Raw genomic sequence first — 25,664 nt, forward strand, 5'->3', positions numbered from 1 at the left:
CTTTTAACCATTCACTTTATATATAAGGGAACTGGAGCCTAAAGCAATTAAATGAGTTGCATTAGCTCATGCAATTAGCAGTGGAACTGAAATGAGAACAATGGCTCTCCAGATCAAGCCTAATGATTTGTTTCCCCACTAATTATACTCCATCAGGATCTGATTTTGATGTGACAGCTATAGCATCAGAATTATTAGAAAAAATTTATCCAAAGTATTTTCCACATAAAAAGTTCTGTAGTATCACATCACGACAGTATTGATGCAACTGCACGGTGGGCTCAACAAATTAAAATCCTTATAACTAAAAATTTGTCGAACATGTGCCTTCCATATAGGAACATACATTCCTAAATATTATGTATTGATATTAAAGACCTGAATTGCTGAATTTAATTTCTTGCCTTTATGATAAAATATAAATAATAGACATTCTAATATTTTCTTCCACTTTCACATTGGATGGTTTTATATGCTCCTGAACACAACCCACTTTAAAAGACTAGTGCACAGCAGTATAACAAAATGAATTGTGAGAATTTAGTTTATGTCTTCATACTTAGGTATATATATGTATACATATATTTATACATATACATATGTGTGTGTTCTTCATACTTAGGTATATATATGTATACATATATTTATACATATACATATGTGTGTGTTTAGATGTTTTACCTAAGAAAAAAAATTATTAGTAATTGCATGAGGACAGAGGTCTCTCATTACTTCTGCCATGCTTACTTACGCACACAGGATGGGAGTTGGCCAGACCAATTGTGATCCTGTTGACATATTCGCACTGAAGAACCAATCAGTCGAAAACCAGGATTACATTGATAAACAACTGTGTCTCTGTAGCCATAATTTTCTCCAATGACTTGACCATTTACAATGAGTTCTGGAATTCCACAGTGACCCGCTAAAATGGGTCAGAAAGTAATATTTTGAATACCATGATCTAAGTTTTATTTGTGTATTTATAAACATAAACAACATTACTAAACTTTTAAAGTTTACTTAGAAGCATTCCACAAACAATGCAAACATGATTATATGACATAAAGATAACTATAAGATACTCAGCGAAATGCCAAATATTAGGGAATTAAAAGAAAACACTGTTAGTAACACTGGCGTCTAGAAGAAATAAGAAAAAAATTTCAATCTGTATAGAAACAAAAACATAACATATCAAAACTTGAGAAATACTGATAAAGAAGTGCTTCGTGTAGAAATTTATAGCATTAAGTGTTATTTCAGAAAGACCTAAGATTCCACCTCAAGAAGAGAAAAAAGACAATCAAAATAAAGAAGAAAACATTGAGCCAAAGACAGAAGGACATATTAAAGACTGTTACAGAAATCAAGGAAACAGAAAATAGAAAAACAACAGAGAACATTATCTAAGCTAAAAATTCTTTCTTTAAAATCACAACAAAATTCTTAAACTCCTAGCTAATTCTATCCACACACAAAAAAAGAGAGAACAAAATTACCAATAACAGGATGAATAAAGTGATATCACTATAAGCTTACAGAAATTAAATCGATGAGGAAATATGAAGAAGAGCTTATGCCAATACATTAAACAGTTCAGAAGAAAAGAACAAATTCTTCGAAAATCATATCATACCACAAGATAAAATAGAAAATATGAATAGTCTATTAAAGCATTTGAATTCTTAAGCAAAATCCTTCCCACAAAAAACACTCTGGTTCAGATGTTTTCATTGGTCAATTCAATCAAACATTTAAGTTAAAAAGAAAAACAAAAAACACCAAATTTACACAGACTCCTTTAGAAAATAGAAGAGAAAGGGTCACTTCATAACATGTTTTATGAGATGATCATAGTCCCAATAGTAAACCTGGAAAACACACATGAGAAAACTAATGTCCTTCATGAACACAGATGCAAAACTCCTTAATAAAATTTTAGAAAATCAATGTAGAAACATACTAATATCATGATTATCTGGGGTTTATCCAGAAATGAACAGTTGGTTTAAGATGGAAAATCAACCACTGTCATTTACCATAGTAACAGAGTAAAGAAGAAAACAATATATGATTATTTCAATACATGAAGGAAAAGCATTTGGCAAAATTCAGTATCCATTCACGATGAAAACTAACAACAAATTAGGACTTTAAGGAAACTTTTCAATCTGATAAAGACATCTGTGATATTGTAATTCATAACAAGAAATATGTATTTGGTCTTGGTCCCCATTTCTGGCAGGCTACAAGAACCCTTGGAATTATGTAAGCGACCAGAGCAACAAAAGTGTCTTTTGTTATGTTAATGAAGTGACTTTTGGCCCTCACCTAAGGATGTGGGCTGGTTGCCAGTGGAGTCCAACCTGTGATTACAGGGTTGCAACTTTCAGTCCCACCCACCTGACCTGGAGAGGGGAGAGGGGCTGGAGGTCAAATTAATCACCAATGGCCAATGATTTAATCAGTCATTCCTATGTAATGAAGCCTCCACAAAACCCCAAAAGGACAGGGTTTGCAGAGCTTCCAAGTTGACGAACACATGGAGATTCAGGGAAAGTGGAGCACTCAGAGCAGGGAAGCTCCAGGCACTTTCCACATACCTTGCCCTATGCAGCTCTTCCATTTGACAGTTCCTGAGTTACATCCTTTTATAATAAACCCATAGTCTAGTAAATAAAATGTTTCTCTGAATTCTGTGAGCCACTCTAGCAAATTAATCAATCCAAGAGAGGATTAATGGAAACTTCTCATTTATAGCCATCAGAAGCACAGGTAACAACCTGGGCTTGCAACTGGCACCTGAAGTGGGGGAGTGGGGTAGTTTTGTAGGATTGTAGTCTTAACCTGTGGAATCTGATGCTATCTCTAGGTAGACAGTGTCAGAACTGAGTTGAATTGTAGGACTCCCAGCTGGTGTCCAAAGCATTGCTTGTAGTAGGAAAGTGAGTCTCAGAACACCAAAAGGTATCTCAGAAAAACCACCTGCTAACATCATATTTACTTATGGAATATTTAATTTTTTCCTCCTGGTATAGGGAATAAAACAAGGATGTCCACTCTCACCTGTTCTATTTAAAATTGTTTGGTTGGTCCTATCCAGGGTAATACAAAGGAAGAAAGAAAAAGCATAAATTTGGGAAACAAAAAGTGAAACTATTGTAAACTCAGATGACATATATGTAGAAAATCCTATTTCAAGAAAATCCTAAAACTAATAAGTGAATTTAGCAAGTTGCAGGATACTGGATAAACGTTTTAAATAATTATATTTTTATATAATAGCAGCAAATAATTGGAAAATATAGTTAAAAATGAACAACTTCACTTACGATAGTGTAAACACACTAAACATTCTGGGGAATAAATTTAGTAATAGACATACAAGATCTCCATCCTAAACACAAAATATTACCATTGCAAAAAAAAAAAAAAAGTAAAGAAGACCTAAATAAATATACTATGTTCATGAATTGGAAAACTCAACATTGTTAGTTGCCAATTTTCCCCAAATGATACATAGATTCAATGCAATCCTGATTATAATCATACCAGGTTTTATTTAAACATAAAAATTGATAAGCTAACTCTGAAACTTACATGAAATTGCAGAGGACCTAGAGTATCCAAAGTTATCTTGAAATTTAAGAACAAATTTAGAGGACTTATAGACAAAATTTCAAGACCTTATAAAATCTATTCAACAAATAGTGCCAGATATCCTTCTGGAAAAGAAATAAACCTCAACCTTAAGTTATAATATATACAACAACAAATTAAAGATAAATCAAAGACATAAAAGTAAGACAAAAAACAATAAAACTTCTAGAAGAAAATATGAAAGAAAATCTTTGTGACTTATGGCTGAGCAAAGGTTTCCTAAACAGGGCACAGACAGTAATAACCAGAAAGGAAAAAATAAGATAAGACAGACTTTACCAAAATTTAAAGTTTCTGCTCATCAAAACATCATTAAGAAATGAATAGGCAAGTCATAGGTTGGGAAAAAATATTCATAAAACACATAATGATGGGTCCCGTTCAATGGAGTAGTGGTCTAATTTGCGTGCTCCAGTTCGGCAGCCTGGGGTTTGTATGTTCAGATCCTGGGTATGGACCTACATACCACTCATCAACCCATGTGGAATGTGGTGTTCCACATACAAAATAGAGGAAGACAGGCACAGATGTTAGCTCAGGGCCAAACTTCCTCACCAAAAAAACTCAAAAACCAAAAAAAAAAAAAAAACATAAGGATGAAGACCTTGCAACCAGAATATATGAAGAACTCCTACAGTTCATAATACAAGGCAATTTAATATAGAAGATACTTCACCACTTCACAAAGGAAAATTTACAAATGTCCAATAAGCCCAAGAAACTGTACTACATCAGTAGTCATCAAGACAATGCAAATTAAAATCTTGTAAGATGCCTTTATGCACCTGACAGAATGGGCAAAATTAAAAGACTACATGCTGGCGAAAACATGAGACAACCAGGACTCTTCCAGGAATTTTACTCCTGAATATCCACGAGAAATGAATGCATATGCCCACAAAAAGACTTTTACATGAATATTCGTAGCAGCTTTATTCATAATATCCCCAAACTGGACAAAGCCCAGGAGTCTATCAACAGGGAATGGCTAAAGTGTGGTATATGCATACAATGGAATTCTACTCAGCAATAAAAAAAACAAATTACTGATACACACTACAACATGGATGAAAGAGAATGAAAGAAGCCTTACGTGAAAGAATACATAATTCGGGATTCTATTCATATGAATTTCTAGAACAGGGAAAACTAACATGGTGAAAACATCAGAACAGTTATTGTCTCAGGGTGAAGGGGAAGGAAAGCAGAGGAACTCTGAAGGGCCAGGAGGAACATTTCTGAGGTAACAGTGAGGTTCTAGAACTATAGAGTGGTTTGCCTTACAGTGGGAAACACTTTTGTCAAAACTCATCTAGCACTGTAAGATATGTGCATTTCATTGCATATGTATACATTTTGCCACAATAAAAGAGAAACAAGGACAGTAAGCCAATATTGAAATCTAGCTAATAATAGGTATGCTGAAATGTTTAGCAATGAAATGTACTGAATTCTGCAACTTACTTCAAAATGCATCAAAAACCAAAATGAATTGATGGATTGATAGAGGTTTGGAAGGATGCATAGATATGTGATGAGCAAATATGACAATATGCTAATTGTAGAATCTCGATGGTGGGCACATGGGTGTTCGCTGTCAAGTCTTTCAATTGAAAAATTCATAATAAAATGCTCGAGAATGGGAATGAATGAATTTTTTATATTTAGAAAAACAATTATGAGCACATTTTAGTGGCCATTCTAAGCCAAACGTGTCTGGAACTATAAGGACAAGTTGTTTTCAAACATGAGACTAATGACTGGACTACATGAATCCTTAAGGTCAATTCCAAGCATAAAATTCTAGGATTTGTTTCTGTGGCAACTGAGCTTTCATCCTATCAACATTCTTTTGAATATATATTAGATGTCAACACTATATCCTCTGCAATGGATGATGATGTTGTCTTCATAGACTGAGAGGCACTGTTTTCTTATAAATATTCCTTTTATGCCCTGTCTCTCTAGAGAAGAGAATCAGGATTCAAATAGGTGAATAAAACCACCCTCTACATACAATATTGAATAAATAATATACGATATACAATAACAGTTCACTGGGGCATTTTTGTAGTTGTTGTTAGTGCCATTGAATCGATGCCAACTCCTAGCAACCCTGTGTAAAGAACTTGCCGGGTCTTTTTGTGCCATCCTCTCACCTTCCAGCTCTATATTAGACACTGCTCACATAGTGCCACAGTAAAAGAGAATGCTCACATTTTGCCACTCTTCTCTTCATAGAGTTTTCATGGCCAATTTTTTCGGAAGTGGTAGCCAGGTCCTTTTTCCTAGTTTGTTGTATTCTGGAAGGCACCACTGAAACCTGTCCACCATGGGTAACCCTGCTGGTATTTGAAATACCAGTGACATAGCTTTCAGCATTCCAGCAACACACGGCTGCCACAGTGTGACGACCCACAGCTGGGTGATGTGCTTTCCTGAGTGGGAAATGAACCCAGGCCATGGCAGTGAGAGTCCTGAATCTTAACCTCTAGACCATCAGGGCTAGCCCACCAGGGCATAGATGCCATAAGATATAGCATTTAAAATTTAGTTTACATGTATACTTTCAAATTTATAAGTAAACTTGGTAATCTGTAATTGAAATCTGCATAACCAAAATCAGCTTAGGAACTATTAAGAAATATTGTATTTGATCCTATATTAACATATAAAGATTTAATTTATTTGCTATTTTCTTTTCTATAAATAGTCTTAGAGTACATTCGAATATATGTGCTCCTATAAAGACACCTTTGTTGCGGGGTTTCCAAGTATACCTATTATACAAATATGCCTGAGACAGCATGGCCTCCGAACCATGCCTGGGAACCAAACACAGGCCTCTGAAGCAGAGCACACAGAACATAACCACTAGGCCATGGGGCCGGCCCCCCAAAAATGAATTTTAATGGAAACTTCTAGCCATATCTTTTTAAGTTTCAAATAATGATTGCATTACCATTAATATTTTCAAGGTTATTATCAAAACAATACGTATTTAAATTGCTAAAGGACAGACTTTTCTGCTGCACGTTATATTCTTAAATAGCAAATTTTTAGAGACAAAACACTGTACACATTTTTCAATACTCTGTTCATAATAATCAGTAGTTTTTGCATTAGTAAACAAAAAGATTATGCCTTGTTCCCAACAGAGAAGTGAATAATTATTAGAACAATTTTCCTTATATCTAATTCAATACTTGCTGTCATATCTTGAAATTTTAGATATGACATTTTAGAGAAAATAAAAGCATAAATCATACCATTCTCTTATTATTAAAGAAACTGTTGAAGTCTTTGAAAAAAGAGGTAAAGCATAAATGGTGATATTCTTGTAATAATAAAAGGTGGGGGGTCCGAAGAACTAGCGAGCTCAGTTTCTTTTACTGAGGAGTTTTTCCCAAGGGAAAAAAGTTTTATTTAACTAAAATCAGGTTTGAAAAAATATATTTTTACAGTTTTAATAGAAAGTAATATTAAACTTGTTGAAATCTTAGGAAACAAAAAGGGAAAAAGATATTTAAATATGAAAATTGTTTTTCATCTTTGGTCATTAAGCAAATAAGTGAAAGGAGAATTGACTACAGTTTGAATGAATTAACTGCTACAGTGATTAATCCAGCTGAGTTTGCAGACATATAATTTTAGCATTTACTTTTCACCTTTTTATTTTCACCATGCCTGGAAGAAAATATGCCTCTCCTTAATGACATAAGATCCTTGTTTGGAATAATAGTTGATTAACTTTAAGAGTTCTCTGTTTAATAGCTTTCCTACTATGAAATATTGTTAAAGTTAAATATTTTCTGGTATTTAGCATCCTTACGAAGTGAATATAAGTTGTCATCTCATATCATATAAAAGGGTTGCCTCCTTTCTAGAGGGAAAAAAAAAGTTTGGTTAAAATGATTTAAAAATCTGTACCTAGGCATCTGGTTTCAGATCCACTCCAAAGACCTGAAGAAAGGCACTCCCGTACAGCGGAGCCCACAAGCATGAATCCAGAATCGCAGGTAAAGATGGCTGTCGAGCCATATGAAGTTTGAGTTCCAATCTTATTTCCATTTGGAGGGGTAGGCAGTTCTCCACAGGAAATAACTTGAAAAAATTAAAAAGTAAAAATGCTTAAAGACAGTCAATACACACTTGTACAAAATCCTGCTTTTCACATTTTGAATTCCTTATGATTTGACGTATGTACACTTGAATTAAACATTTGTAAAATATATTTGAATGAGTGTGAAAATGTAGAGAAAATAGATATAATTTAAAATTTATCCCCTTTGAGTTCCCACAAAACCTTCTAAGTGACAGTGACATGTAATGAAGCTATTTTCTTGGCATTTTTTTTGCTTAGCTGACCTGGTCACTCCGCAGGTTGTAGTGAAAAAACCCCACAAGATTAAAGGAAGGATAATTCATTAGTCCAGAATCTTTCTCTGACTTATCAAGTGATACTGGGCAGTCCCTGTGATGTTCACCTGAGCCAATGTTTACTCATTTAAAACAATGCTAAGATAGTAATTACAATTAGTTTTTGTGCAGACTCTACAGTTTATAAACAACTTTACATGTGAAATGTCATTTGATTCTCATGAGAATCAGTGGATATAATTATATTTCACATTTTGTTTGTAGGTTTTAAAAAATTGATAAAAGAGATTAACTGATTTTCTAGGTCATTCAGAACCCAGCTCTTGTGAGTCCTTCTAGAATAAAAACAATAATGGATAATGTTTATTAAGTGCTTATTTTGCACCAGACACTATCACTAGAGCTATAACTTACATAATTCTCAAAACAACTTTATGAGGTAGGTGCAGTCATTATCTAATTGATGCACTAGGATATGGGCACAAAGAAGTTAAGTAACTTTAATAAGTTTACACAGCCTGTAAATAGCTAAATCAAAATTTAATAATTTTTTTCTTTTTGATGAGGAAGATTCGCTCTGAGCTAATATTTGTTGCCAATCTTCCTCCTTCTTTGCTTGAGGAAGACTAGGCCTGAGCTAACATCTGTGCCCATATTCCTCTATTTTGTATGTGGGATGCTGCCACAGCATGGCTGACGAGTGGTATAGGTCTGCACCCGGGATCCAATCCCATGGACCCAGGCCACAAAAGCAGAGCATACCAGACTTAACAACTATGCCACTGGGCCAGCCCTAAATCAAAATTTAAACCCAGCAGTCTAACTCCAGAATCCAACACTTAACTGCCGGCCCATAGTGCTTTATTCTGACATCAGCTCTGGCTCTCAGCTATAGGCATTAGGTGGCCATTAGACAGACAAATAGAAATTTTGCAAACTTTGAATAGTTGCATATAAAGTTTAAAATATACTGATTGTTTTGAATTAATTCCCCAATAATCCTCTGAGGTAGCTATAATATTTATAAAATAATACTATTATTTATTTTAATTTAAAAGCTGAGGAAATGGAATAGCAGAAAAATTACTATTCTTTCCTTTTTCACAATGAATTGCAATTCTTAGAGTCCTTGTCATTTCCCCATTCATACCTATGGCCAGGAACCTGATCTTACATATCATTCAAACCCTTCTACATAATAGAGGATCAAGCACAAAGGAATCGGACAAACATTTGTTGAATGTCTGATTAAATTAACGTTTCTGTTGTAGATACTTTTTTCCTAGTTCCTTGAAACATCCCTATTCCATGTGCCTTTTTAATCGAATTATACTGGAAGAACAACGAGGCAGAGGAAGACAGTGTGAGAAACCAAAAGAATAGGGCAAAGATTTACAAATACAGATGCCATATTTTTAGAGTATCAAATATAATTTAGATATCTATTTTTGAGATTTTAGTTCGACAATACAATTATCTTATAAAAAAGGGCAACTCCAAAATTCTATGGTTATATAGACATAGAGAAAATAAATTGCAAAATAAAATATAAGTAAAATAATCCTAGGTACTTGTGTGCTTATTACACAAGGACAATTGTCCGCTACGTTAAACTTCTTAATTAAGATCTTATTTAGGCTTCTGATTCATTTATTAGCTTACTTATAAATTATGAGTGTGTACGCCATAAATGCTATAGAGTTGTTTTGGACACGAAATAAAAGGGTGAATTCTCAGCCTAGCATATTTCCTAGCACAAAGTAAAAACTCAATAAATGTAGTGAAGAAAGTTCAAAGGAAGTTCAAGATATTTCATTTGAATATCCTGTTTCAGTTAGCTTATCTACATTAGACACTGGTCATTTATATCATAAGAATGCACGGAAATAGAATGACTTAATATGTTCAATTTGATTCAATAAATATTTATTGAGCTCCTGCTGTGAGGTTCTAGCTGATATTTTCAATATGTCATACCATTAAATCTTAATAATAACTATGAGATAGGTATTATCATAATTTTCTAAGTTAAGGAATTTGGGATCATAAAAAATAAATATAATACAACATAGTGATTAAAAGCCAGGGGCTATAGTCACATTGCACAGGTTAAATTCCATTTCTCCACCATTTATAGGTTATGGGATGTGTAAAATGATTAAATCTGGCACTCAGTTTCCTTTCTGATAAAAAGAATATAATAATATGAATTAATTTATAGAATAAGAACTAAGGAATAAATGCAATAATATATGTAAAGTGCTAAAAGCAGTGCCTGCAAATTATATGTATACAATAAACATTATCTTGCTGTTGTAGTAAATGATAGACCTAAAATCCAAACAGAGGATTTCTGAACCCAAAGCCTATGCTTTTTTCATAAGCATTTACTAATACAAAAAAGTTAGAAAAGTTTAAAAATGTAATGAGAATACATGACCTTTTTTAATAATGTTGTCTCATTACCACTCAAGTGAGTTTGGAAAAGGAAGTGATCAAGCAATTCAATCAACAAGGATAGCTTATGAAATAAGTTCAGCAGGGTATATACTTACTTTGGCAATATGGTCTTTCATTTCTCCAACTCCAGGTACCATTAGGAAGGCATTCAATAGAAGCAGGACCTAGTCCATGATAACCAGGATCACAGCTGAAAACTACCTTGGTTTTGTATTCATAATGGGAGCCATTCACAATTCTCCACCTTCCATGTTCCAAAGTAAAGGAATTGATGCTTGGACATGTAACAACTATGCAAAAACCAAGACCATAAATGCTAATAAGTCAGTCATGTCTGTTTTACTTCTTAACTATATTTCATGTCTCTTCCATTGTTTGCATCACCATTGCCTTAGTTCATTCACTATTGTGCTACACAAGGTCCTCTAGTGTTTGTTTTTAATTTTTTTTCCATGTCAATCTTTTACACTTCCCCCTAGCTCTATGCTACTGCTGGCAGTTCCTTGAACATGTCCTGCTATTTCACACTTGAAAGTCTCTGTACATATTATTCCATCTACCTAGAATCCTTATTGCTGCCTTACCTCTACTCTCTTTTTCGCTTTTTTTTTTTCATTATGCTCAAGTTTATTCCTTAGTACAAGAAGATATGAAATACATTTTAGCAGTGAATCATTCCAATGACAGTTAATTGTCTCTTTTGTTTGAAGCTTATAAGAAAGTATTCTTTTCTCAGCTTTATTGAGGTCTAATGATAGGATGTGGAAAAAAAGGAACCCTTGTAAAGTCGGTGGGAATGTAAACTGGTACAGTCATTATAGAATATATACAAACAGCCAGTTTGGAGGTTACTCAAAAAATTAAGAATAGAATTACCACATGATTCAGCAATCCCACTTCAGGATATACGGAAATGAAGTCAGATCTCAAAGATATAGCTGCACTCTCATTGTAGCATTAGTCTCAACAAGCAAGATATGAAAACAACCTACTCTTCTATTTCTTTAGGAGTTCTGGAAGGACTATATTTTGAGGAAATTTATTTTATTAGAATGGCCTTTTTATGCAAGAGTTGTGATATAAACGTTAGCTAATTCAAAACTTTCTCAACATTAAGATAAGTAGAAGAATTACTTAGATACCTATATTAAGACTGCAAATAATTTAACAACCCTCATTTTAAATAAAATAACAGATAAGTTGAAATGTTAGTATTAAATGAGAAGAAATAAGTAAAATATACAGAAAAATCAAAGACCTTATTTAAACCAATATTTTCCAATCCTTTTGCTACAAAATACTTTATCAAAATTGTTTCCTTTCACCATTATATAATATTCTTTTATCTATTAAAATAGTATTGACAGCAATGGGAAATATTCTAAATGTAAGTAACATGAAGGATATTGACAAAAGTCAAAAGTTATGGATCATTTCAGCAGCATCATTTATCCTTATAAAAATCAGAGTTGAATGTACTGAAATATAATTTGACTAATACAAACTTTAAAGATTTTATCAAGGACCTGTGTATTGAAAACACATGTTGATCGATGGATGACTTTTTACAAAATAATTGAAACTTTGTAAGGTAAAATGAAAAGTCACTTTAATTTTATGACATAAATATTGTGTAGTTTCCAAAAATGAGTAAAAAGTGCTTATACTGTCTTCCAATTCTTCACAGTACAAGAGAGCTTAATTAACTTTTATTTCCCTCTTAGATGTCACACTTCACTTCAGGGATTAGTTCTAAAATTTGAGCACCACATAAAATTTCAAATCATATAAGATGCCAATAGAAACAGAAGTGATGAAATTTCCTTAACACACATACCAACACAGCGAGGGGTCTTGTTATGATTGCTCCAAGTTCCGTCTGATTGACATACGGCAGTGGTAAGTTCCTTGGATGACAATCTATACCCATCATTACAAAAATAGGTAACTCGGGTTCCTACCAAATAGTCTGTTGTTAGTATTCCTCCATTTGTTGGAGCTTTAGGAATCCCACAGGAAATTGCTAGAATAAATATATACATATGAATTCATAGAAACAGAAAAATACTTATTAGATAAGTCTCTTAAACTGTATAGCATATAAAACTATTTGGGATTTTATTAATTCCTCTGAAACAATTTCAGAATACCTCATAAAAAAGCTTTTCTGAACCATAACTTTTTGAATATTTCAAACTCCTATGGAATGTGTTTTTAAATTGGTGAATCCATACATTATTAGTGCTTTATTTCTTGGTTTCTTACTTAGCTTCTTGTCAGCTTGTGCATGGTTATCAGCATTCATAGAGATTATATGAGAATGCAAGTTAGATAAATACAGAATACGGCTAGTGCTAACCTATGCCTGGACCACTACACAGCAAGTTTGGTTAATTCAATTTGACAGATAATTATTAAAGATTAAAAAGGTAGTGCTAATCAATATTTATCAGGATTTTAGCCAGGAATAAAACAAATAGATTTATTTTACCTGGAAACTGGATATTGCTTTGCCTTAGATCCAGCCAAATTCTATATGTTTTGGCTCCATCCACGGAATATCATGTGTATGGAGACATATTTAATAAATATAGGACCTGTACTTATTGTCTTAAAACCTAGTTTAGATCTTCTTGCATTTCACTGATATGTCTTAGATATCTTGGGTTTTACCTACAATAAACTTGATTTAGGTGAAAAGTCATTTTACACAGTAATTACAGTAAAAATTTATATTTAAATAGTTTATTGTTTATATTTTCACATCTTATATATTCAAATGTCTATACAGAAATCTTCTAAGATCGATTGTTTTTCATCTTTACTCTAGAAGCACACAATTTGCATTTCTAAAAAGAAGAAAACATAAGCTTTCAAATAATATATTTGGCAGCAAAGCTCTAATTAAGGTCAGATTATTTGTATCTTTTACATCATATTCAAATATGTGTAAGTATTTATACATATCTCTGCAGAAAGATTAGTGCATTTGAATATGGTTGCAGCTCCAGAAACAGCAGAGGTTATAACATAATATCAGGTATATGTGCTATATTACCTCTATAAAATCAGAAAATTTCTGAATTCTGAAATATCTACTCTCATAGGCTTCATATATGAGATTCTAAACTTGTAAATATATTTTTCTAATATCAAAAGAAGTAAGGAACAGAAATACGTGAGTTTACTTTGAATGTTTATAAATGCTGTGTTCTACTTACCTATCTCCCATTTCAACCAAAAACTGTTTCTACTTCTCTTATAAAACCTACCATTTAGGTGTTTAATTTTAATTAACTCACGTGAATTTACTATAAAGTGTCTTATTGAAATCTATATAAAATTCTTAAAACTGAATAACAGACTCCCTACTGGTGAATAGTTTGATGTTCTGTATTTTAATAATTTGCAAATTATGAACAGAAAAGCAGTAATGTTGACTTAATAAATTATATAAGCAATCTCATATAATTATGTTACTTTCCCTGCTATCTAATTACAGAACCCCTAAAATAGTGCTCCAAATGTAAATGGCTCCCTGATGTCTGTTACAGCAATATTTATATTTCCACTTAGGACTCTTGAGAATTCCATTTGTAATAAGCCATCTCCCCACTGAATCTCCACCAAAAATCATGTATTTACCAACTTTAAAAAAAAAAAAAAACTATACATTGTTAGAGTAGTTTAGATTGAATCTAGGTCAAAGTCAACAGGAAATATAGTTAAAATAGTATAGGTTCCCTATATGTGGTTAGTATAAAACTGCCATATTTTAGAACTGAAAAAAAAGACAACATACTAAAATGATAGGACAACACTGTGCCTGTGAATAGCTTAGAATTTAACTTCTCTAAAAAAAGCTAAAAAAAGAAATCAAATCAAGTTCAGAGATTCATCATCACTGAATGGTTGTCAAAGAGGCTTTTCTACAGAACTCTCAAAAAAGCAGAAATTAAAAGTGGGGCAGGGCATACAACGTGACTGTATCTCCATAACACTGTATGATACTCCATTATACAGTGGGATGAGAATGGTTTAATTCCTGAAGGGGGGAAATCAATGAACGGTTATTTGATGTGTAGACAAAGAAATAAAACACATTACCAAACCCAAATAGAAATAGCCAACTAAATTTTCTATCTTTAACTGTGCTCATATTATGTAACCATAACTTAAGTAAATACATGTGAGGATGTATAAGGAGACTGAAGAGACAACAAAAAGAAAATGACTGAAGAATGTAAAACAAATTTGGAACAAGACAAAAAGTTTTCATTATGTGAATAGCTCTTCCCGATGACATTTAACCATTTCATTTTAATCAGTTATGTCCAAATACAGATGAGGCACATCCAACAAATATTTTTATAAAATAATCTTTTAAAATTTTTCAGTGATAATAAAAGACCAATTTTGGAAATGCTTCTTGAATTTTAAGTATTTTATCATTATACTATGCCAAATATCTTCTTTTTAAACTTCACTTTGATTTACCTATTCTAATTATAGAACAATTTTAAATCTAGACAATGAAAAAAAATGACTCCATAGGTAAATGTCACCAAAAGAATCAACGAAGTTATGGCACTGAATCTACAAAGGAATTTCAAAATTTCAGAAGGTTCAGGATATTTTTTATTTTAACTAACAGTTAATTATTTTCACTAAAGCTTTCTTAAAGATTATTATACATATAATATATATACTAAAATGTATATAAACAATCCACACATAACCAAAATGTAATAGTTCAAAGTTCAGAGCATTTTAATGTTTATTTAAAATATATATGATTTAGAAGTTATCATACATATTTTAAATTCACATAATTCTGAAATTATAAGATCAAAGGTTCTTTTCAAAACCGGTTCTGGGAAATTATTTAACACGAATAATAAATACTCCTGCTAATCCTTGGTCAAAGGAAAGCAGATATTTTGATAGTTTATTAAAATATATCTATTCCGCATGAAGTCATTGACCACTTTCAATGTTGGTAACCCGCTAAGGTTATGACGCTTCCCTGAATACTAATAAGTGATTAACGTTTCCTGCATCAACAGAACAATGAAACAACAGTTTTTTTCATTTCTCATTTATTTACACATTCCTATGAGAGCTACCTTTTCATGAAGTAGATATCGCAGCTTAACAGGTAAAAGAAGCCATTTTGGGTGTCTGCTAATATTTATTCTGTGTTCATTTTAACTTGCTGTTGTTTAATTTTAAATTTCAGTTGATCTATTTTATATTTTATTTGTTTTATATAAATTGCCTCCAGCAAGTAGATTACATGGGTAATGGGTAAGACACATTATTTATTAACTAAGAGTGTTCTGCATTTTTTAATGTGAGGGTTCATAGTTGTTATATAAACCTCCACATACTGGGTAGAATAAGGCAAATACAAAATTACGTTTTATATTGACAAAATAATGTGATATGTTAAATATCTGAAAATTTTCAGTCTAATGACATTAGATTTTCTTGTGTAACTGATGTTGAACTTGTCTTTATGACTATACTTAGCTAAGACATTCAACAACTTTTTAAAAACAAGACCTAGTCCAATGCTCTGAAATGTGCTATTTGTTAAGAAGTTTGTCATTCTGTTTGCTATAGCAGGATACAATGTTCAGACAGTGCCTTGATTTTTAACAAAATACAAATAAAAATGAAAGACAAATCTCTGATGAGTTAGCTAAACAGTGAAGAAAAAAATAATGTAGTGGTTGGCTACATTTTCCTTCAAATTTGTTGCTCTGGAGCACATTTTTGCCTACTCAGAGTGAAAGTCTTCTATGAACTTGCCCACTCTCATCCTCTTTTCTCTCTGCTGACTCCACACTAACACAATCTGCAGCTCTGGGTCAATCATTGTCTGACAACAAAGCAATGGGAATGGTGGATGTACGAGCAAATAATGTGTATAAGTGGGTAGAGTAAAGGTGAAAATTACACAATAACAAATAAAAAATAATAAAACTCTGTGTCTCATTCTCCTCAAGTTTATCATTCTGCATTTTCAAGTCTTGTTTTCGTGAGAGGTGTCTACATATGCCTCCGAATATTTATAGTTTTGGAATTTTCAGTGATCCAAATGAAAAAGTTAAATGGGATTAATCTTTCATTAATGTATTTATCCATTTTTGACTAATATACTTTACCTTGACAAGCAGGGACCGGTGCATCCCATGCATGATACCCATAGGAAGACTTTCTGCACACAGCACTGCTTTTCCCAACAAGTCGGAATCCTCGATCACAGGCCCAGCGAACCACACTATTAAGCTGTCCGCCTGTCTGACTGATAATGTATCCATGAGGCGGGGATTCTGGTGTACTACAGTAGAAAGCTTTTCAAAAGAAAAAAAATTCACTCTATAATTTACCGAATGAGAAATTCTTTACAATCCAGTTATAAAAACCTATAAGTGAATACTAGTACTTAAAAATAGGTCAATTGTCATCTACGCGAATTTTACTTCATATTATTTTCTATTCTATTGACAATCAATTGACATAAATTTTAGGAGACATAATACCTCTGGGCTTTGTTCTTGTAATTCTTAGTATCACTGAAGATGTCTTCTCAATTGAAATATATCATAGTTTCTTAACACCGTGGTAGTTCAAACGCCCTACAAATATTTCACTGAATTTTGTTAATTGTATTTCCTGTCATTCAAAGAGCCTAAATGTCACAGGCTTGGTAGCAATATTTTAGAGCATATTGTTTACATGTCACTTTGAAGTTATCGCCAAACTCCTATATCATGTTTGGTCACGCATTTCTTTTTGGTTGATGTCTAAAATGGACCGCCCACATTCCATAAGCCTCTCTCCCAGTTTATTAAAGAGTTTCCATGCTGTCAAGAGTGCTTACATATGGTGATAAAAAAATGCCAATAAAATAAATTCTTTTTTCATCTCCTGAAGTCTGAAATGTCAAAAGATAATGTCAAATGGCTATTTCATATATATATATATATATATACTTTTGAGACCATTCAGCCCAGCAGGATCCATTTACCCTTTGAAACTTCAATGTATTCAGCTGAGAAAAATGGGACTTTAGGGGTAAATACTAAGAAATAGATTGGACTTAGAATATATATATGTCATAACCTGTCACTTCTAAAAGAAAAATAGATATTCAATATGTCAAGCTGTTCTTGGGGCTAAAAGTGGTGTTTTCACTACATTTATATCCAACTTTGTCATGAATAGCAACATCATTAACGACTAGTCTGTAATATACTCAATCTAAAGCTTATAATTGTTTGATTTGAATGGTTTCCCTTTAAGTTATTATTATTATTAAAAATACAATTTAATGTGTTGCCTTTTAAATGCCATGTTTTGATACAACTTTAATAAAAAACGTTTACATTATTCATATAATAGAAACATAGATTCAAGTATGAAAACTCTTAAGGATGACTGGGGCATATATTTCAATTTTTTTAAAACATTTCTCCTTTGCATGCCTAATAACATTTTTTTAATTTAATAGAAATCTATTATAGGATAAAACGTGTATACATATTAGTAATATGATGCCAGTGACAAGTTACTCCTAATATGTAAAAGACAAACTGTTAAAATCAAACTATCATCTCATAGTTTTAAAATCAAAGTAAATGGACAAAAATTATTTTTTGTTCATTATATATGCAAATTTATATGTGAGTGAAATTTGAGAGTCTATTTTTAGAACTGAACTTCAAAGTTTATTTAAGTCTATGCCTAGAATTGTGTCAGAATTGTTTATAAAATATTTATGAGAGTAATTTTTAGTTGAAGTGATTAGCAATGACCCATGGCCCTGTGAAGACACTCTAAACACTGGACAGAAAGAGATGACTCACTGATTCTGAAGCATTTTGTTATTGAGCACATACCCATGGCCTCTGACATGATTTAGGATGGCAATTAAAAATAAAGGAAAGTAATCTTCATATTATGGAGAACTATTTATATACACTTACTCAACAAGAAGATTCTTGACTCAGTAGACCTTATAAAAAGGAAGGCATATAGAAAAACCTAGTTCATCTTGATGTTAAAAAGGATTTTCAGCCCACGTCTTTCTAAATATCACTCAATGAAAAGCAGAAATGACAAAACAATTATTTTTTCAAAACTAAAGGTTTTTATTTTTTTTTAAAGATTGGAACCTGAGCTAACATCCGTTGCCATTCTTTGTTTTTCCTTCTTCTTCCCAAAGCCCCTCAATATATAGTTGTATATTCTAGTTGCAGGTCCTTCTGGTTGTGCCATGTGGGATGCGGCCTCAGCGTGGCCTGATGAGCATCGCCACGTCTGCATCTGGGATCTGAACTGGAAAAACCCTGGGCTGTGAAAGCAGAGCGCGTGAACTTAAACACTCAGCCACTGGGCGGGGCCCTGTAAACTGAAAGTTTTTAGATGATGTGTTCATCATTTTCTCTTTTAATACTTAATATATTTAGCAAGTAATATAAATAGATGGATAATAATGAAAGGAAAGATTTTTACCATTTTATGTTTATCTGTGTTTAAACTTGTCATTTCAAGGAGTTATTAAACAGATCGGTTATACACACTTGAACAACACTATTGACATTTTGTGAAAGTTCAAGGAAAATAAAGCTGTTAGAATAAAAGTATAAAAATAGAGTTCAATTTATAATTAACTTCTATAAGTCATAAATATCCTAAGTGCTTTTAATCTTTTCAAAAATCATATGAAAGATGCAGAATTATTATTATTACAATGAGGAAACTGAGACATAGAAAAGTTGCATAAAATTGCCCAAGAAACATCAATGGAGTAACTATGACTTCAGTTCGTGTCTAATTGAATAGTGTCTGCATCTGTGCTCTTGAATCACAACCATACTGAGGATCCAGGTCAGACGGGTACTGAAGTTATAAGTACCACATACCTATATATCTTATCCGGAAGCCTTTTTTGTTGTTGCCATGATCTGCTGACCATTGAAGAAATACTTCATGACCATTGCTTGTTATATTAAAAGCAGATGAATAATCTCCACTGAGGGAAATAAGCACTGGACTTTGAATATTTGGTCCTTTAGAAAAAAAAAATACAATTTAGATATAACTAAATAATTATGTTCCAATTTATATTTAGTATTAAATATGGTGAAATTGCTCCGCAACCAATCCACTTCATCAACAATAACTGAAAGCATGATATAAACATTTATACAATTTAAACATTTTAATTACATAGCTAAAGAATCTACAATTTGTAAAATAATAATCAAGCTAACTATAATTTTAGTATTGTATATAGGTAAATTTGATATTGATACTTCTGAAAGTATCTATAAGATAAAATCATATAAGCAGTTGTTTATGATGAAAGCCTTCACGTATAATTAGAGCATTTGGACTGAATTTATGAACAGCCAGTAAATATAACCCATGGTTACCATCATACACCTGAAGAACATCAAATTCCTTTTCTGTCTGGAAGAATTCTATAAACATGCTGATATTATATCCCTTTTCTACTGAAATGCTCCAGGCACACATTTGAAGATTTGGGTAACTGTCAGGATATCCAGGGCTCAATATGACTCCTGTGGAATCCAGCCGTAATTCATTGGCAGGACAGAGCACTGTCAAAGAAAGATATCATTAAATAATGCTAGTGTTTCAGACCTAAGTCAAACTACATTATAAATATTGGGTACTCTGTTTTCACATTCAAAAGCCATAAAGGAGACAATACCTTGAATTATGTGTTGGAAGAGACAACTTGTGTTAACCTTGCCATTCAAAGTGGAGGAATGACCTAAAAATGTATGGTATTAATTTCCTGTTTTTTCTTTTTTTATTACATGGAAGGTGGAAGATAGATAATGGCAGGTTAAAAAACGAAGCATTTATTTCCCTCTATTTCTTAATATTCTTTCCCTTACTTTCCTCGTCTTCTTATGTCCTCTCCCCTCTGCCTCTCTTGTCAATGTCTATGCCTTGTCCTTTTCCTTCCTTACTTTTTATTCACTCTCTTCTCTCCTCAAACTTTAACGCACTTGGGTATGTGGGGCCAGACAGAAAACTTCCCTCTCTCAGAGTACTCATTCCAGGCAAAGCCACTTCTGATCTCAGGAATGTGCTTAAGCCATGAGATTTAACACAATTTTGGGTCACCAGTTACCTTTCAGTTCTTTGTACTATCTCCAGACCATAAATGCAAGACAAAGCCCAAGCTTCTTATTTCATAACAATACCTTTGCTATACTCCCCAAGAAAGTATATATATTTGTGTGTATATATATATATGCAAAAATATAGAAAATTTGTCATATGTTGACAAAAAAACATAATTATTATGTAACAGCCTCCAAAGTATAGTAAACTTTAATTGTTGGCATCAATAGCATTATGCATGGGGCCAAATAATACAAACATCTACTTAAATTTGTATTTGGAATGAGAGTGTGACCAAGATGACCAAATCTTTATCACTCAAGTGATGCCATTTCAGCCTTTTTTTTCTTTAAGAATTTGAGGTTCTATGGTATGGGAAGAGGATTGGAATTGCTTGGGATAGCCCACATTGTACAGAAGTAAACCAATATATGTCTAAAAGGATTCAGTTCAATATAATAAAGAATTTTCCACTTGTCAGAACAGTGTGAGTGACTATAGCAAAATGTCTTACGTACATGCTTGCAAAAAAGCTTTTAAACTTAGGATGGACCAATTTTTGAGTGTTATTACTGGGGACATTCAAGCAAGTGGAATGATGAGTGGACTAGATAACTTTTGAGTGTTTAGTGACTTGGAAATACATCCCATGCCATTTCCTCACCCAATTACTATACATCAACTTCCACCCTGGAGTTAGCTAGTGCTGTATCTCAAAATAATTAGAGCACCACCTTAATTAAGCAGAATCTTCGTTTTTCAGTATTTGTTCGAATAAGCTACGCTTGGAAACACCAAATATGGTTGCTGTAATATAGATGAATAGATGAAGGATTTACATATTTGTCACTTCCTGGGACAATGAAATGAGTTATAAAGTCTCCAAGTAATGTAGGGATGGAGAAGAGTAAGTAAAATAATTCATATGGAAACATATGATTGCTCTTTAATTAAGTTAATAGCCTGAAAAGAAAAAGTTTAAAATAAAATTTATCATAACTAATATACAGATATTTGAAAATTGCTTATAGAACATAACACAGTTAAATCTAAGAGCTGTTTTCTATTGTTTTGGCTTTTTACTTACTTCACTGTGAGATATTTGCTTCTTGGATATGACTTTAATTATTTTTACAAATAACTGAGTAAAAGTTATCATGTCATTCTTAGTCTAAAAAGAGAAACTTGAACTTTGCTTTTCACAAAATAAAAAATATGTAAAATAAATAAACAAACTTGAAGTTTGGAAATGGAATAGAAAATTTGAGTTAAAGATGAAGAACATCAGTGAATATATAGCTATGTCATATTTAAATGAAAGACACATATAACCATATGACAAGCTGAAGTAAGTGTTAAAGAAGAGTTTACTGAGTGTGTGGCCAGCTACTTAACACTTATGGAATATTTAGCTAAATAAGTAACTGTCTGGGTTACTGAGCATGTTGCTTCCTCACTAAAAAGCATTCAGCAGCTTCATAGCTTGACATGAAGCTCTCCGAGTTCAGTTTTTACCTACCTCTCCAACTTTGTTTCCTGCTGGCCTTCCTCTGAAACAGAATGCTCCAAACACATTGGACAAACTACCTGTAGCTTTTTGAACTCAGCACATTCATTTATGCTTCTATTTCCAATGCCCTTCTCTCATCTTCTGCATTTGAAATATTAGTGCATTTCAAGGCCAAGATCAAGTGTCTCACCCTCTGTGAAACACTCCTGAACCTTTCCTCCATCAATCTGAGCAGAATGGATGATTTCCTTCTTGGTGCCTCTGTAATGGATGCTTCTATTACTGAGGTTAGCAATTTTATGGCTATTATTGCCTTACATTTTTTGTCTCTCTTCCAAGGCTATGGTTATTGAAAAGCAAGTGCTATACCTTATTTAATGTTTTGGCCCCAATGTTCTGAATTGAACAAATATTCCATATTACTTTTGAAAAACTGATATGATCCAATTTAATTTACTGCAATTTCACAAATTAACCTATGCTAATACTATCCAATACGTAGCAAGACTCCTGACAACCATCATGAATAAAAGCAAATATTTATTGATTGTCACTACGTGTTAGACACTGTTAGGCACCTTTTGTGTATTATCTCATTTTCTTGTCACAACAACTTTAAGAAGTGTGTACAATTTTTATCCCCATTATGCACATGAGGAAACTGAAGATCAGAAAGTTTAAAGTGCACAAAGTCTTACAGATTCAGCCGGATGGACCCCATGTTTTTAACCACCACATGTAATCACCTGTTATATTTCATTTATATCAAACTCTTTGAAGAGCACCATATTCAGAATTGCTTTCCATATTTTTAGTATGATGTAGAGAACTAAAGAGGATCCAGGGAAGAATAACAAAAATGATTGAGACCTTTTCAGGAAAAGAGAAAAAAAACCCAAATAATTTAAAACAGACTAAAAACAATATAGATTAGTTCTAACAGATTCCAGATGAATGACTGTTTTAGCAAGCTTGTGAATTAATTCAATTAAACAAAAATGTAAAGTCAGCTTTTTAACTTAAGTGCCTGGTCAAATAATTAATATAGTAACTCTGCACAGACTCATTCTGAGGGATGATTTATTAACTTTTAGCTAGTATCTGAAGTGTTATTATGAGAAAAAACTTATTGTCTTTTTTTGTATTCTTCACAGCAGATAGAATAAAAAGAGCTGCAATTACTAGTCTATAGGAAATTCTGATTTTAGAACTAAGATATTGAAAGTCTGAGAGATGAGGACTGAGAAACAACTAGGTTATCTTGATTTTTTTATTAAATTTAAAAAAACTTATTGAATTGGGATACATAAATAGAAAACAGAAGTGTTGCCCTCCAAAAGCTCACATTGGGGTCAAGGAAAAAGCCCCGATATGTAATCGCTCATTCACACCTTCCTGTGTCTGCCCAAGTTATTTTCCTATGAATAATCTCCCGAAAGTCTGCGACTCTATCTTTTCCATTAACATGTCTAAATATCTGAATATGAATCCTAAATAATCCTAAGTGGCCAAAGACTAGACTTCTATAAAGGAGGAAGTTGAATGAATGATATTTAAATATCAGGAATATAGGTGATGGATTTCAGAATAACCAACCAACTTCAAGATGTCCCTAAATCATTGACTAAGAGCAAGGGGAATTCTCACATTGGCACTGGTTTGTACCTCCAAACATGTCTTTCTTTTTGCTGCTGCAAAAGCCCTGCGTGAAAATCCTTCTATCTTCTTGTAAGGACTCCAGTGAGGTAGAAAATCAAGAGTTAATTCCTACTAACAGTATGTTTAGAATAATAAACAGAAGTTTGTTTCAGGATCATTACAACAGTTAAGATACTGCACAGAAAACAGATTTCCATCCCTCAGGAATAAACGCCAATGAAGGAAGTAATCCAAGAAAATATGGGGAGGGATAGCCAAGTTCAATTCAATTTTATTCAAATCAACCAATATTTATAAATAGTTACTATGAGGCACTGTTCTGTAACAAGATATAATTCCTGAACATCAAAACTCTAGCACATTATTCAAGGTCCACCATGGTCTTGTCCTTGCAACAGAATGAATTCCTTAAAGTCCATATCCCAGTATCTTTCTCTTCTACATTTTTGTATATACACTGGCCACTTGGACCACCTTTTCCCTATCTCTATTCTATGAGAGTAAGTCTCACTGGTCATTTGAAATCCATGACTCAGGGAGCAATGCCTCCATCAAGCTTTCCCTGTCCCATAAGCAGTTAAAAATTACATGATTCTATAGCCCCCTGGCCTGTTTCCTAAACAATGTGTTGCTACCACTTGTATGTCTGTCATATTTCTTATGCCATGTTACCTTCACAGCAGGGACCATTTGTAACTTGTTTTTGTTTGTTTGCTCATTTGTTTTTTCCTTAGATCCTCATACTTAACAGGTGTTCAATAAAATTTAATGAATCTAGTGGTTAGAACAGAAACTATTTCCAGGTAAAGGTAATCAACATTGGAGCTTTTATTTAAAGTGATTTCTCTTGTTTTTCACCTCCATTTCCACCCCTCCCTGAAAAAATAATTTAAATAAGTTGAACTGACTTTGAGATAAACTAGAAAAATTAAGCCTTGGAAGAATCAAAAATATTTAAAATTAAATCTGAGAAATAATGGACTGAAAAGTACCACATATGAGTTGTATAACTTTCAACATTATTGCCAGTTAAATATTTAATATTTATATGAAATAGATTTTTATCAATTTTGCCAGTATTGAATTAAGCATTAAAAAATTTAGAAATAAATAATCATAAGAATTAGTACCTTGACAAACCGGAGGTGCTCCATCCATCTGGAGTCGTTCTCCTAATCTGCATGTCAGAATTGCGTTACCAACCAAAGTAAATCCTGGAAGACACTGATACCTAATAATATCACCTATTAAAAAAAAAGACAAAAAAGGTTTCAGATAAGCAACAAGGTAATGGTAAAAATGAACAGATGTTTCCATTGTAAAGCAGAATATTTTTTATTTCGGTCATTTTAATCAGTATAAAAATTCTATAAGCAGGGATGATATTCAAAATATTGAATTGCCAGTACTTCATGGGCACTGACCAATCAGAACTGAAGCCAAGAGTTGACTACCAATAAGACTGTACTGGTGCATACTCGTCAGATATAGGCTATAATAGCAAGGAACTAATCTGGTTGTTACAGATAAGATATTGATTAAAAATATATCAAGCAGTTAAAAGGATCCCTTGTTATTGCTAGTAAGATTAGATTTAAATTGCTTATTGAGATTTTCTTACATTTCTCAACCAAAATCAATATGATAATAATGATAAAAGTTTATTATGGCAACATTAAGATATCTTCTTGTCTTAGATCATTATTCAAACTGTGAGACACTATCAGGTTTGAATTTCAAACCCAGTTGTAAAAGGACTTCATTTGTTATCAAATTGAGTATGTATCAATGAATCATTTTCAAGGATATGGAAACAAAGCAT

At 32.6% G+C, this 25,664-nt stretch overlaps 1 protein-coding gene across 5 annotated transcripts in view; it reads right to left on the reverse strand.

Annotated features, from left to right (window-relative positions):
* Positions 1–25,664, reverse strand: part of CSMD3 (CUB and Sushi multiple domains 3) — a 1,176,027-nt gene that overhangs the window by 65,337 nt on the left and 1,085,026 nt on the right. For all 5 annotated transcript variants that reach the window (XM_044781000.2, XM_014843283.3, XM_070481504.1 and 2 more), the window contains 8 exons: positions 24,973–25,086; positions 19,950–20,138; positions 19,437–19,583; positions 16,674–16,862; positions 12,341–12,526; positions 10,599–10,793; positions 7,594–7,767; positions 752–925 (listed from right to left, as the gene is read on the reverse strand). In XM_044781000.2, the coding sequence (XP_044636935.2) occupies positions 752–925; positions 7,594–7,767; positions 10,599–10,793; positions 12,341–12,526; positions 16,674–16,862; positions 19,437–19,583; positions 19,950–20,138; positions 24,973–25,086 (1,368 nt within the window). The remainder of the gene's footprint in view (positions 1–751; positions 926–7,593; positions 7,768–10,598; positions 10,794–12,340; positions 12,527–16,673; positions 16,863–19,436; positions 19,584–19,949; positions 20,139–24,972; positions 25,087–25,664) is intronic.

The sequence above is a fragment of the Equus asinus genome, chromosome 12, assembly GCF_041296235.1.
Source record: "Equus asinus isolate D_3611 breed Donkey chromosome 12, EquAss-T2T_v2, whole genome shotgun sequence".
In the NCBI taxonomy this organism is placed as follows: domain Eukaryota; kingdom Metazoa; phylum Chordata; class Mammalia; order Perissodactyla; family Equidae; genus Equus; species Equus asinus.